The 15900-nt window shown below is 36.6% G+C and overlaps 1 protein-coding gene across 2 annotated transcripts in view; it reads left to right on the forward strand.

Moving 5' to 3' along the window:
* Positions 1-15900, forward strand: part of DMD (dystrophin) — a 1150282-nt gene that overhangs the window by 1030966 nt on the left and 103416 nt on the right. For both annotated transcript variants that reach the window (XM_072848384.1, XM_072848392.1), the window contains one exon: positions 2211-2271. In XM_072848384.1, the coding sequence (XP_072704485.1) occupies positions 2211-2271 (61 nt within the window). The remainder of the gene's footprint in view (positions 1-2210; positions 2272-15900) is intronic.

Below are 15900 nucleotides of genomic sequence, written 5' to 3' on the forward strand. Positions count from 1 at the left end.
TCCCATTGGGAATATTAATGATTGTTTGGGAGAGAAATATGTAAGATGATCAATTTTTAGTTAATACTGAAGGGTATTTTATTTTCAAAAATTATAACTTAGTATAATCCTATTCAAATTAGTCCTCAGATAATACCAATTCCCATGGGTAAGAAACCTTATCATTGTCACTGAGTAGGAATTTTAAAACTATTTGATGGGCCACATATTAACACACAGGTTAGTATTACTGAATAAAAACATACAAAGAAATCGCCAAGCAATTGATAGTGTAAAGTGAAATTGTATTTGTATTTGAAAATGCACACAGTTCTGTGCTTCTGTATGTGTGGGCCATGATACAGACTTCGACGGCAGTGCAGCGTGCTCTTTTTCCATTGGATCTAACACTGTAATTCAAATTCTGTGTTTCTTGCACACTTTGAGAGTTACCTGTTTTCATGGTTCATACCTTTGAAATTTAACTTTACCTTTCTTTTTTAAAGAATGCAAAACTGTGTAAGTAATAGGAAAGCAATACACTCAGCTTAGCTACAGATCATTATTTGGGGGTTGAAGGCAACAGCAGGACCTACAGAGATGCTGTGATAGGCTTTTCATAACTCCTTGGCCACCAGCAATCTAAAACAGGATTATCACATTCATATTTCTTCCAAACATATTCCTTCCTTTCCCTAGCTTCTCAGCGTTGCCTAAAACGTATGTGAAACCCCTTGCCCCACTTCCCAGCCTGCACCCTCTTCCCAGTTGCTCTTCCTTCTCCTTTTCAGACCATCTAGAACGGCTCCAGCTTCCTTCACTGCTGCTGTCTGATTTATTTCCCCTCTGTGGGGTCCCTAGCCTCCTTCCAGCCCTTCTTCACAATTCACGTGCAGGCGAGTCTATCAAAATAGCAAGATTTCCCTATACAGCCATTTTTATAAGCACGTTTCTTCTCTTTCCTCCAACTCTTGTTGTCCACACTCCAGTACGTGGGCGAGAGAGGGGCAGTATATTTCATTCTGCAGACTGACTTCTGTGAATCTGGTTAACAGTTCTGGTACAAAACATATGAAATGTGTATATTGTTCATTTTTATTTGTACGGATTGTGATTTGTTGACTTCGTTAAAGTACCTGCAGCTTGGGAGTGGCGTTTTTAAAGTATCTATTTTGGATGAGAGAGGGAAAGAAAATACTCGGAGCCAAATGATCAAGCAGCTAATTACTAGTTGAGTCTCGGTAACAATTATTTTCCTCTGTGAACAGCAGGGGTCACTAAAAAGAAGGGCTACACTGGCTGAAGTGAACAGGCTTTTTTTTTTCCCAACGAAATCACTTTGCATATAAAGAAATCACTAAATTAAAAATGAAAATTCTTGGTTCTACTGATTTTGACAGATAAGAAACTCTTAATAAAATTATCTTTCTGATTACAGCCTAAACTAGAAGATATCTCTGCCTCTAATAAAAATTATTTACTTACAAATGACTTTTATATAAAACTTTGTGATTAAATATTTTCATTATATTGTAAGTTGATGTTGACGTTTAACACTGTGATAGCCAAGAGTAAATAATGTCATTTCCTCTCTATTTCTTGTGATCGCACTGTCATTTTCTCCATTATTTGCTGTTACTGTAGGTCAAACACAATTAGTAATGTGGAGAAATAAAAATAAAATTGTTATTTAGAACAAGTTCCATTTAGAACAAGTCAACAAGAGAATAAACAAAATACTTAGATGGTCTCTCAGTGTAACTTCACTCAACGTAAAATGTAAACAAGCGCATAATTCTGTTCCTGGAAGGATTGAAAGCATTGCCCACACAAGGAACGAAATTGAAGAAAAGCCAGTCAAACACATTAGCAGGTGGAACCCTGTAAAAGAACATGCCAGAAAGACAGGTTGCTTGCTCTGCTTCATATCTGTTCTGTAAGCTTAGTAGTCAAGGAGGGGTTTTTGTATTTATCTTTGCAGCTGAATGAGTTCAATTTCTCTCAGATTAGGACAGAAATTTCAGAACAGCAGGTTAATCCTTCCTGCCTTCACGGGCAACTGAGCAAACAGACCTGTATCAGCATGGCCGGGTGTAAAGTTGTAATTCTAGAGATTAACGTTCTTTCCTGTTTGCTTTGAACTTGACCTCCATGCTTCTCTTCTAGGTATGTTTGTATGTATGAATGTACATGTGCAGTTATTTATTTGTTTGTTTGTTTGTTGTTAACAGCTTCTGTCCAAGGCCCCTGGGAGAGGGCAATCTCACCAAACAAAGTGCCGTATTATATCAAGTGAGTATAAATAGTAATTCATTCTAGCTATTTACATTTGTCATTTACAAGGATAGTTGGTAATTTTCTTAGATTATCGTGAACTGCTCCTGTGGTGTCTAAATGGGAAGAACAACAAGGGGTGAAGTGTGCACTAAATTTCACAGAAGTGTGCTAGTTATTTAAAAACACAGTAGGATGTACTGATTTGTAAGTTGTTTGGTTTTATGCTACTGTAAATCACCTGCAGACTAAGTAAAGCTTTGGGGTATCTGGATTATAGCTTAATTTGTACCATTGCCCACTGAAGAGTAAGTATGGCAGGTTTTGCAAAACCAAAAAAAAATAATTTTGAATTGCAGTTGTGAATGTGATACGCTGTTTCTTTTTTAACCTAGAAATGCACATACTTTATACTAGGAATTCCTTTAGGGAGAGTACTTGGTAAAGTCTGTAGCTGAGGAATGACAAGGGAAAATTAGTCCCTATGGACTATTCTTTTAGAGTTTAGTTCCCAAATTAAGCTAGTTTAAGAGATGTGTATGCATAACAAATGAGAGGAAAATTTAAAAAATCAACAATTTGGAAACACCTGTTTCTAGTGCCCTAAACAGAGCCACTACACAGCAAATAAGAAAGACGTTTTAACAGATTTTTCCTTCTCTTTTTAGTTCTTTATTATCTGCAATATGTGCCTTGAACTATTTATACATAACTTCTGAAGGAAACAAGTGATGCAATACCTGTGATAAAGACTGTAGTGCAAGTAACTGAAACATGGGTGTTGTTTAATTCACACGGTTCCTCCTTACATTCCCAAAACACTTTGCAAACTCAACTAGTGTCACTGAAGCCATCTGGTTGCAGATGGCTCTTGCAGTGGCACTTTAGTTGCAACTGTCACAACAAGGTGAATTGCTACAGCAGCTTCCGAACAAGCATTTGAGTCACACATGAAGAAAACGAAGTCTGTAGTGCAGTACAGAGGTACAGTTATACCTGGCTAAGTTGGTTTGCCGTTGTGTTAAATTTGTAATTTTTCTGTTTGCATTTGACTATGAATAATGAAGCATTCTCAAGGAAGCTGGAAAGCTGTGTGAAGGAGGAGAGGGAAATCTACAGGGGAAAAATGCAAGTTGAGGCTCTGGCACGTCGGAGCCAGTATATGGCACTACTATGAAGGAAAAGATCCCCCTTTTCTCTTTTCCGTTGTATGACTTGCCTTTATGGGGAGAGATGCCTCGGCAATTCTTAATGTAGGCACAAGATGCGTTTCATGCTGTGCTTCCTACCTCTTGCTGTGCTACTTACATCCAGCAGCCATGGGTAACTGTTCACTCTGTGCTAAAATCATCAGTGGTGCTCTTGCTTATTCCTTAATAGTTTTTGGTGTCAACTTTCTATTTCATCTTCTGTTCTAGGCCATTTACAAATTCAAAGGAACAAGTTTGTTTTATTTCATTCACTTTAGAAAATACCTTCATAGCATAAAGAGTTGTAGCATTACTAGTTTAATTAAAATTTAAATTCAGCCACATCTTTTATAGAAAAACTTGCTGTCCTTGAGATGTAAAACAAACCGGTCAAGTTTTAACAGGTCTTAAGTCTTATTCCCTTCTCCAGCTGTCCTCAGTCATTTTCCTTCTCATTCATTCTCATCACTCATTTCATATTTACACTCAACTAAATTGTCTGTTTTCTGTACCATTTTGGCTTTTAAACTTGGCATATTCTTCCTTTATTCTTCTTTGACCTACTACTTTTCTATCAATTGTTAATATTCTAAAAGAGCTTCCATGAATTCTGAGCAGCTATAGATAGCGTTCTTTTAATGTTTACATAGTTTTCTTTCTGTCATCAATATAGAATATTGCTGCTTGCCTCCTTTGTTAACCAGATTTGCTACATGTTTTATTATTTTTCATTTTATCTGGTTTTCCCTTGGTGTTTAACTGTTTTATCTCATCATTTTCACATTTGCAATGACATAGCATTTGATAAATCCATAAATCAGGCAGTACTTAGTGCTAAATCTTCATCAGCGATGTTTACTTACTGCTAGGTATCTTCAAGCCTTGTGATTTTCCTGGTTAAAATTTCATTTTTATACAGTGGATTAATTTGTAGCAACTAGTTGCCTCTCAAGCTATCACTTCAATAATTTCTTCTTGAGATTATTCACGCCAGTCTTTTTTTTTTTTTTTAAATTGTATTGGCGTAGGCATCATTGCCATGGAAAATATAATTATCGACAGTGTACAACCTGTTTCAGCTATTCCCAGTCGCTGCCATTTTGTAGTTTCTTGGCCTACTGTCAGCCTCATGAAAATTGTAGTCTAATGGCCTTGCACCAGCTGCTGCATTCTGGTGGATTTCCTTCCACCTTTTTATGTGCTTCCCTCCCTACAGAGATGACAAGCAGGGCCAACAGTTCAGCCTCACCTCTCTTTTCCCCAGTGAACTGAGAAATCAAATTTTTGTGTTCCAGGACAGCGGAAGTATCCTGGCTTCCCAAGCAGCAAGTGGACATTCCTGCCTGGGTACTGAACACTTGCCCAGTGCACAAGGTGCTACTGAGTTAAACTCTCCCTTTTGCCTCTGAATTAAAACATGTAAAATTGCTCGAAAACACATTTTATCTGACCCTTTTCTTTTTGATCTTTTTTTCTCCCTTGATATATTCCTTGTGTCTAGTACAGTATTTAAAGGTTTTTATTAGATTAAAAAAGGAGAGGAATATTAAAAAAAAAAATTCGGTTTAATCAGTCCTGTTCTTTGAAGGCCTTGATCCTACTCTTATTGGAGTGCAACCCAGAAAATGGGAAGGCAGAAGCAGGCACAGGCACGTCTGTGCTCTTTAAGAATGTTTCAGGTATTCAGGAAAATTTCTAAATTTAAGTTTTTAGGAGACAAAACAGGCAATTACTGTACATCAGAAATCTGAAAACCAAATGGAAAAAATGCACAGCACAAAGACTGCTGAATACATATCAAAAGACAAAAAAAACTCTCAAATTCTAGAAAAGACAAATAATGAAGGTAGGGAGGCTGCAGATTTTAACATTGTAATTCAGGTTAGATCGCATCTTAGCAGAGCTCACCCCATGATGAAAGGGATCTCATGTGTGCATGCATATACATGCACACTCTTATCTTGCAATCAGAGAGCGGAGCTGCTCCAAAGCAATGATAGATAGCAAAATCAAATGTCTACTTTGGATTTTGCAACACCAGAAGAAGCATTCGGTCATGCTGCACAACCCAGTCCCTCTTCAGTGTTGATCCTTCTGGGGCATGAGGGGACATTAAGCAGCTATACTCTGAATCGTGTTTGCATCTCTCTTGTGTGTGGCTTATCCTGTGCTCAGCAAATGTGTCCATTATACAGTGCTAGGAGATCTCTGTGGCCTTGGAGTAAGGAGGAGGAGCTGGATTGAAGTCTGCAACTTACTTTCTCTCTAAAAAAAATTCATTAGTCCTGCCATCATGATGTGTTGAAATTTAGTAGTTGCAACTTCTATATTTTTACTAATCTTTGACATTATTCTTCCTCTGTATAACTGACTTGCCAGTTAATAGTGTCTGTCTTCTTACCCTTCTCTTGCTGTGCCCATTCTTTTGAAGGATTTAAAATGCTTCTGCAAAAATACAGTAGTCTTTCATCTCCGTACTTCCCACAAAGGAAGCCTTCCAAGTTATTTCCCAGCCAAGCTTATTTTCTTATACAGATTATAGCAGTTCACTGAACTTTGTCCTGCTGCGGACAAAGCTGGATTCTCAGGAGCATAGATGTGACTCCTTGAGAAGATCCATATGAGCCTATCCATATAAATTAGTTATGCGGTGAGCTAACTCCAAGGACTATGCCTCTCCACTTTCTTACTCTCTTCCCCGTGGTAGTCTCCTATGAGAGTATTTTACTTGCATTACATGTATCAGCTTGTAACATACATTTTTGTTAGGTTTAGATTCTGCAGTCTTTCATACTTCGCAGTGGAGATCTAGGGGGCCAGTTTCTATAAACATACTTCTTTGTTGTCTTAATTTTTAATCTCCCTTTTAATTGTTGTTTAACCATGCAGAATTTCAACACAGAAAAAACCTAAGGGCCCTGAGTTTTCATTGTAAAAGCAAACAGATTAAAGCCATGATTCTTTTACTTTTGTTCAACTTCGAGACAGGATAAATGAATCTATCTGAATTAAATTCTGCTAAGATAAAATAAAGCAGAGTTGCTTTATTTTCTGGTAAAATCACTTGGGTTAATTGTTTCTTCTGCGGAATGTAGATAAGTACGAGACACAAAAGCAAGTAGGAAATATCTGTCAGATAGGGCAGAGAGACATGGAGAACCATAAATAAATAATGTATGATTATGTATAGGTAGTGAGTGAAGCTGTGAGCAAGCTAGGAAAACCGTGTGTATGGTTGACAGTTAACCTATCTACCAAGTACCAAAAAGGTATTTTAGCTTCTTAAAAGCACAGTTGTTATGATCTTTTCCTGTCTTCCAGTTCTGAAATCTCCATACCAAAATGGAAACTATTTTGAAGGAAACAAACTATAATACTTTTCACTCTGCTTTTACGTGATGTAAATTATCATGCTGTCTAGCATAAAAACCTAAATTAAATATTTGATATTTTAGAGGTCTGTCCAAGTGCAGAGTTTTTCTTTATCAGTCGTAGGGCTGTGAAGCCTCGGTTCCAAAACTTGTCACAAAAATTTGAACTCAGAGTGTAAATAAATGAGAAATCTTGAGCCTTTAACTACCTTTAAAATGAAAGCGGAGGTTGTAAACAGATGTGTTCCCGCTGACTGAGCAGGAGCACTCCGGGAAGATACAGCGGGTCTGCTCTTCGTTACCATCTGTCAGCGGGGAGTTACTGCCCTCACATGTGAAGTAACTTAAGAGGATTTAATTTGTTTTGAAATGAATTATAAGTACTCAGCAGCAATTTTAGCATATCCTAGCTGGTGCAGGGGCTCGGGGCCGGGCTGTAGCCTCTCGTTAGGGGTGGTAACTGATGGAAACCATGTGCTTTCCCACCATAACAGCGCGTAACGCAGTGCCTGCTGCAGAGGACAGAGAGCAGCTTCTTCGGGCACTTACACAACACTTGCAGAACTTAGTCCTCTTGATATGTCAGTGCTCATATTTAAATGGATAGTAAACTTCTTAAGTGTTGTCGTCAAACTCATTCAGTATAAATTTTCACAAAGTGTATAGTGTTAAGCATTACAGAGAGGTTAAATATTGCAGGGATAATTTTCATGCAGGTTAAATCTTAAAATGTGTTGTGCAGGTAATGTTTGCTCAGTTTAGTAATGAGCTGGGTAAGAGAATTCTAGATGGAATCTGACTTTCCTATTTTCCTAATTAAAAGGAACGTATCAACATTTTAAATCCATTAAATCCAGCTACTCATTGTTTTCCAGCTCTGGGGCTCAGAGAGTAATAAATGAACTATCTTTATACGCAGTAATGTGAAAGGTAAACTTTTGATACTGTACAAGGAGTTCATATATTTAGAGAGTAACAGAATATAATTACATAACCTCAAGTATTTTACTTTTATTGTAGCTGAAATTGTTATATTTATTGTAAGCTGAATGTGATTTTTGCTTGACTTTTACTTTTTACTTCATTTTTATTCGCTCCACTTTACTTCAGTTGTTAAATGTAGCCTGACTGCTACACATCATCAAGAATAAAACATTAACATAGCCAATATAATTTTTACAAAGTTGAATGACATATATACAATATGGTCCTATTTTATAGAGTATATGCCAGATCTTCCATAAAAAAGTAGATTTTACAGCTGCTCTTGATAGCTAAAATTTATTGCCATATACTTCAAGCCCATGTTTTAAACATTGTGTGCTTAATGAGCAGGATTCAAAAATAGGAATTATGTTTGATTTCCACTAGAATGCTTTGAACTTGAAAAGATTAGACATATTAAGGGAAAAAACAGAAAGATTTGCCTGTCAGACTTTTCTTTTTTTAAAGATCAATTACATACTTAATTTAGATGACAGACAAAGAGAAGACAGCTTCTGACAACTGTCCAATGAAATCTTCAAGGAAATGGGGAACAGTATCTCAGATTTTTTACATATTCTTGTTATACAAAGAACTCTCATAATTCCTTTGTTTCCTCTGAAGACTGACAGCTTCTCCAAAGCAGCACTTGCCACATCTATTGTCTGCATTGCCCTTGGTTCAGTGTCTCTTCTGCTGCAGCTAGCTCCACAAATGAGCAGACAAACTATTTCCCCATTCCACATGAGAAAAATTTCATCCATATAATAAAAGAGTCAACATTAAATTGATCCCTCTTCACCTACTGTGCCTTTTTTGTCGTCTTCATTATCTTATCAGTCTAATATAAGGCAGGACTATAATTAATGTTTGTGCATTTTAAGATAAGTTTCAATACCAATGAAAAAAGTAATGGATATGGACACGTATGATTTACATCACCAGCTGTATTTGCTATGGGTGCACAGACTTTGGTAGACTATGTAATGCTCTCGTATTGACATGTAGGGCAATGCAACGATCAAGAGAAGACTGAGAATGCGAGAACTGGACATATCAGCTGGGCTCTATCTGTTTCTCTAAGTGGCCTGTCTGTCAGGGCGAGGTCAGCTTTTTTCCTGGATTGACTTTTTTTCCAAAATGAACTCACTGAAGCTGCTGAATCTCTCTTGCATTTGTTCTTTCTCTGACCTTCTAGGATGCCAGTTCTCCTACAGACTGCAATAAGTTCCTATTTTTCAGAATATTCCCCACCTGTTTTGGCACATTTCTTCTCCTGAGAGATTTGTTTAGTCTTTACTTACTGAATCATGACTATGGATTACTTGACCCATTTTTCTCCCTATTGAATCCCTTTCAATGATTTCTTTTCTTTTTTTCTTGTCAGATAATAGCTGCAATCAGTTCTGTGTTGCACATCAGTTCTGTGATATCCTTATCTTTAGACCTTCAATCCTGAGAACTAATTTGTATATATATTACGTTTAGGGGTCATAGATTCTAAGGGAAGCGTAAAATGAATTAACCGAGAACTGTATAAATGTCAGTTAGATTGCATTTAGACTTAAGTAAAGATTCTAACCAATAGGTTAGGAATGATCAAATAATCTATATTCATTTTGCTTACTTCTCATTTTCTGATTTAAAAGTTGAATTTTATGAGATAAATTACAATTTCAAATATGATGTATAGGCTTGGCAGCCTCTTGCATGCTACATGTTTGCTTTGAATTTCAAGTATTCATCAGATAAATTTTTATATTAAGAAATCTATGGCTAGATAATTTAAGAAAAACAAACCATAAAAAAGAAAAATGCATCACAACATCTCTGAATGAATTGCTTTTCTTACAAGTAGTTTTGATGAGACAAGCATTCACGTTTTTTCCATGGCAATTGAGCTCAAAAAATGAGATTATGGTACAACACAACAGAGAGTCATTATCAAGTAGCACTCTTTACATAACCAGCCTAGCACAGACACCAAATGGTGTCTACAGCCTAATGAGTAGAGTAGTGAGTAGAGGTCAAACTTTGCTACCTAACGCTCACTCACTCTGTGTGTCTAGGTCCTCTTTTTCAGCAGGGCCAAAATGTGTTTGCATAAATGCTGTATGTAAGTGTTAGGTTGGGGGCTTGAGCGGGGGGCACAAACTCACTTAATACAGCAATAAATTACTAAGAATGCGGGTTGCTGTAAATATGTGCAAAGTTGTTGGTATGAGTTTTATTCTTCACTTCTATACTTCACACTTTATGATGTGAACTTACACGCTATTAATGAAATTGCATGGTAAATTAATGGGGGGGATTCACATTCACATTTGAATTTTCATGCAATAGATAAAGGTTGTAAAAAAAAAAAAAAAATCTAAATATCTAAACCCATGATAATTCAGTCTCATTCAGGTATTTTGTATTTATCTAGACATCTGCTAGAAAACTTTCTATTATTTTAACATTTAAGTAGAAAAAAGGGCTTCAGATATCTAGCTAGTAAATAGCCCAGATTGCCTTTTGAATTTCAATATGTACCTGTCTCCTGTTTTTCCTTTTCAAGGTGCTTTTTCTGTTCACTACTGCAGAGCCAATATAGGAGTAGAGGAGCAAAGATACATTTTTCTGTGCTTCATTTTTAACGACTTTAACTCATTTTTTTTGTTTAAAAGCTGTATTATTGGAGAAAATGTAGAACTTAAGGCTTGAGGATTATGACATCCCATATGAAGCATACTAAGAAAAATTGCTAGAGACAGAGGTTACCGGCATGGAGTTAAAATTTAAAGGGCTAGCTAGAAAACTACTGTGTTTGACTTGGGAACAGATGACTTCATACAAATATCTCAACTATATCACCAACATGAAATACCACGTTAAGATTTTAATCACAGCCCAAAGCATTTCTACTTGGGACATGGGTATAATACTTTGTTCATAATTAGGAGACACCTTTGCAGCAGGAAATATCCCATAAACATCTCAAGGAGATGGAAGTTAGAGTATATCGTCATATAAATGTATTGGTTTTGTTCCAGTATTTTAGCTGTTGTGACCTGAAAATATGGAATAAACAAATATGAGGAAAACAAATAAAAAGTAAGGTATTAAATTTCAATTGAATAAAAATACTGAAATACTAAAATAAGTTTTGTTCCCAAGCAGTATTTTCCAATCCACCATCTGCCACCCTGGGGGTTCTATAAGCAAACTCATATTCATTTTAACATTGTAAAGAATGTGACAAAAAGCTAACAGTTTCTACTGCGTACTAAAACACAGAAAAGCGGCACCTTCATTAGATAATCAGAAGCTGCATATGTCCTACCAGATCAGTGATTTTTATCTACTATTTCATCTTCAGTTTAACTCTGCTTAATTGCGTTTAGCTTTAGGACTTCATCAGTGGCAATGTTGTTGACTGACCTCACCTACAGATCTTTTAGAAAACATAGAAAAAGTTAAAGCAATTGCAAATACTACTAGATACTAGCAACAGCAGCAGCAGCAGTAGTAAAGAGATTACAGCTATAGAGAAGACTGTAAATGTCCCTAAGGAAATCTGTGTATAATTTAGTTTCAGATATAACCATAGTGATAATAGCAATATGAAGTAAACTTATAGGCGAATCTTCCCTCAACTGAAACTTCACTTGAAGGTTTAAAAATGCAAATTTGATAGGAATCTTAAGGTTAAAATAATATATTATATGCACATATATGCATTCTATTACTCCTGAGACGACTACTGCCCAAACAGTTAAGGAATGATTTGAAAAGTGTTTAAAGCAAAATTCCTATCAGTGAGGGTTTTTTAACCATGTTTGCTGAGAATCCCTATAAATCATGTATTGACTTTGATAAATGTGATTAAACAGCTAAACTTAGAAAAGTTCTGGAGTAAACAAGCCTACATTTATGATAGGTTTTCTTACATCTTGATTACAGTTTTGCATGTCATTAATTTGCATTTCATTTAGTTTTGTGTTTAAAAGCATCCTCTACTTCCATTTTATCACCAGCTCCAGTCATACTGCAGTTGCTAGTTTTACTGAGCAAATTTCATTAGTATATGAGGAGTTCTAATGCGAAATATTTTTCTGTATATTTATTAGCTTTTAGCTATAGCAGTGATGTTCAATTATTTTTATTGCTGTGTTTTGCTGAATCTTGACTATAAAAACATAGTCATTGAATAGTAAAAGTTTGCTTTCACGACACAATGTTGGTATTCAATGTGTCTTTTGTAAGGCAATGCTAGTTCAAGTTCATTAAAAAATCATTCTGAAATTAAGCAGTTTAAAACATAAAACTAAACTCTGTAGCTGAACTATCCTTCAGAGATATTCACCAACCCAAACCTATAGGGGTTTGGATATTTTTTAAAATCTAAGCCTCACAATGATAGTTTCAGTAGGTATAGAGAACTTGCATTTATAATTTAAAAATTACCGTATGTTTTGTGAAAAGAAACCCCATGATTTTCATAATTGCCTTTGATGTGAAGCACAAAAGAAAAGCTGGCTCTAAGTGACAGCCATGTTCAGTACCTTCAGAGATGACTGAAAAGCACAGTAGACAGCTCTGAATTTTGTTGTTTCTAGATGATATCTTTATCTTGAAGTATTCCTAAACTAAATTTATACCAACCTACCCACCTGAATGATCTTCAATTTAAATGTGTGTGGAGGGTTTTTTTGTGAACACTGTTTAGAAATTAGCCAAAAAAAGAGAAGGAATATTCAACCAATGACAGACCGTATGGAAAGCATTTTTGTCAAGCTGATGCTCTACTAATGTGCAGCAGTAACAACTCAAAGCAAAGGGCTTGTCACAGTAAGGGAAATAAAGTTTAAAGGCATTGTTTGTATGAAGGAGAAAATTCTTGTGTGAAACAAGTTTCCTTTGTGGTCATAGCAAGTTTCTTGCTCAGTTACAGATAAAATATTTCAAACCAAGAAATTGGAAGAATGACAGAGTATCAAATAGCTGGATGTTAGAGAACAAGTCTATTTGCTTAACTACTTCAGTCCCTTAGACATCAGGAGCATATCAAAATGACTTCTTTAAGACTTTTGATTTCCAGTGATGTTTTTTCTTTGAAGCTTATCTGCTACTTCTTTCCTTACATGGGAGTCTTTTTCTTCAGGACTGTCCTGATAAAAGAAAATAAATATCTCCTCTGACACTGTTCAATATCCAGAACATTGCCCTCCTTTTTCCTGGAATTCATGTCTGTTTCCAGTCCATGTTTTTTTCCTGCCCAGTCTTTTCTAGCTTCTGTACCCTTTTCTTACTAAAACAGCTCTTAATATGGTCACTAACAATTTCCTGTTGTCCAACTCCAAGAATCTTTTCAGTGTTCACATTCTTCTAGGTCATTCCACCACTTCCAACAAACCATCTTCCCACTGTCCGTTCTTGTCTTCTCTTGGCTTGTTTTCAGGGTTTGCCTTGTAATAATTTACCATTTACTTTTTCTGCATCTTGCCCTTGCCTTCTAATGATCCCTTTGCAGAGCCAGTCCTACCACCGGCAACACTCTGCCTCCAGCCCATCACCCTCTTTATCCTACTTTCTCTTAGCACTGCTTTTAGTCTTCAGTCCCTGGGTATATTCTAATAGGAACCCCAGCACCTCTCCTTTCAGAGTTTTTTTTCATTTAGTTGTGCTGATGACTTCTAAATGCAACTTGTTAATTACAGATTTCTTTCCTGATTTCTTTATAGCACTCCCCATTAGATGGGTATTAAGTCCAAGCTCAGAAAGACCAAAACAGATGTTTTCTTTCAAACCTCAGTGTTTCTCTGTTGATATTTCCACTATTTTACACAATGTGTTGCTGCCTCTGTTAGCTATCCTTTCAGTCGCCTATGTGCACTTTATGCCTACTTACAAATTTAGTGTTGCTTATCCTTAAAGTTGATCTCCTTTTCCTGCACCAAACAAGTATATTTTTTCTTTCTGATTTTTGCTTAAAATTGTCATCTTCTTGTGAGAGATTTTTATTTAGTAGTCACTCTGATTAGCAGTAATCTAATTCAGCCTCAGCCATTACTTTCTCATTAAAAGATGCTGTGTTCACTGTATCACCAATTCTCATAAAATGTATTATAATAGCCCAGAGTATTTTGTTGCACGGATGACAAAATATGTGAGAAGAACTTAGAAATTGTTTGTGGCACTGTTGCTCCCTCCATCACCTAACTTCAAGAGTACGTTTTGGAGCTTTTTTTTTCCCCTTGGTTACTTACCACTGTATCAGTTTTACTGTACCTCTGCACAAAAGGCAGGTGCTTTTCACATTCTACCTGTTCATGTGGATTAACAGAGAATTTTAAAGAACAACAAAAATACTCCTTTCTTATCCAGGTGTCTGACCTGTCTTGAAGAAGACTGAGGTGATCTAGATCCCGCAGAAGTGCCCATGCCAGCAGGCTCCATTAACTTAAACTCCCTCAAATTCTTTGTCCATCAGTGCTGGCAGGGGCTGACGCTGCCAGAAATACCCCACACTTTCTTGTGTGGGGAGCCTGGAGGTTGAACCGTAAAACGCTAATTGTCTTGGTAATGACATTTAGTAGCAATTTTCTGGGAGATGGTTATCTCAAATTCTTTTCTCTATATCAGATAAATTCCATTAATTCCAAAAATTCTAAACCTTTGTAGCCTCACAATATTGGGAAGCTACCTAACTTAGTTTACAGTGTCAGTTTGTTAACACACATCAGCTCCCCATTTGTTAAATACTGTTTGCTTCTGGCTCCCTCTGAATTCCAACTAGTTGCTCAAGTTTTTCCTACTGAGTGGAATAAGGTCTCTCTGCCTCTTCTTGTTCTGAGATAATATACCATTGGGCAAGGTACTGCAGAAATATTAATTAATCCTCAGCCCACTGACTCTCAAGAGTAACCGGCTGCTTCATGGCTGTCTATCACACTAGGTACAGCTGCATTCAGCAGTAACACGTAAGCATACTAGTATTTTCTGCAAAGATTATAATCAGTTGTTGATGTTTGCATTTTCAACATAAAGCCCTGCTCTGAACACCACTTTGATATGAGTAGTAGGTGCTCGCAGAAAAAGGTCTTTGAGAGCACTATTCAGTGATCATCCAGTGACTCCTGCAGATACCAAGCAGCAAGAGGAAAACAGGTTCTGAGTAAATGCATCACTAGCAAAAAAACTCACACTTAAAATCAGACTTGGTAGACACAACCATTCTCAGTCAAGTCTATATTTTTTGCTGTATTTCTCCTTTGTACAATACAATGAAATCCAGCCATCTTGAGCGCAGAGCTGTACGCAAGTACAGTAGCTTGCACAATAGCCAACAAGTCAAGGGCAAAATTGGCCAGGCCATCTTAAACCAGCACTAAAGCATACCAATAGACCGAGAGCAGGTTTCATACTAATGCTGCTGGAAGAAAGTTTGACTACTCATTAAACCATAGTCTATCATGAATGAGAATTTAGAAAAATGTTTTAGCAGTTATTCCTCCTCACACCAGTCACATTTCCAGTGATGTCACACTGAAATAGTGCCATAGCATAAAGAATTGGGTTCTTCACCAGCTCAGCTCTTCACAAGAGAAGGCAAGTTTCCTTTCTGTTAATACAGCACGCAGTACAATGGATCTCAACTCTAAATTGGGTTCTCTAAGCGGTGCTACAATGGAGATATTTAATAATAACAATTAGTCTGAATAATGGACTCTTGGCAGCTGCCTGTGATACTTTTCATTGCAGTATGCTTTCCTCGTTGCAGTCAGTACTACTGAAACGCCTTTAGCAACATAGCACTTACGTTATATGCTCAGACGTTTTCCCAAAATTAGAAATGGTAATTGCAACTTTTTCCCCTTCTCGTGAGAAATGTTTGCTCATGATTTGCAAGGGCCTGGTGCATTACAAAAGAGATTACCAGTGCTGTCTATGCTGTTTTTTCTAAACATCATCTACTTGGCTCAGGACTTGGCAATTAACAAGTCACAGCAATACCCCACCAACCCAAACCAGAAACATATCCTAGCACCCACTCAATTTCTTGTCCTCAACTTGGATTTTTAAATCTTCAAAAACACAAACACTATTTTCCAAGTCCT

Source organism: Ciconia boyciana, chromosome 1 (genome assembly GCF_034638445.1).
Source record: "Ciconia boyciana chromosome 1, ASM3463844v1, whole genome shotgun sequence".
Lineage (NCBI taxonomy): Eukaryota > Metazoa > Chordata > Aves > Ciconiiformes > Ciconiidae > Ciconia > Ciconia boyciana.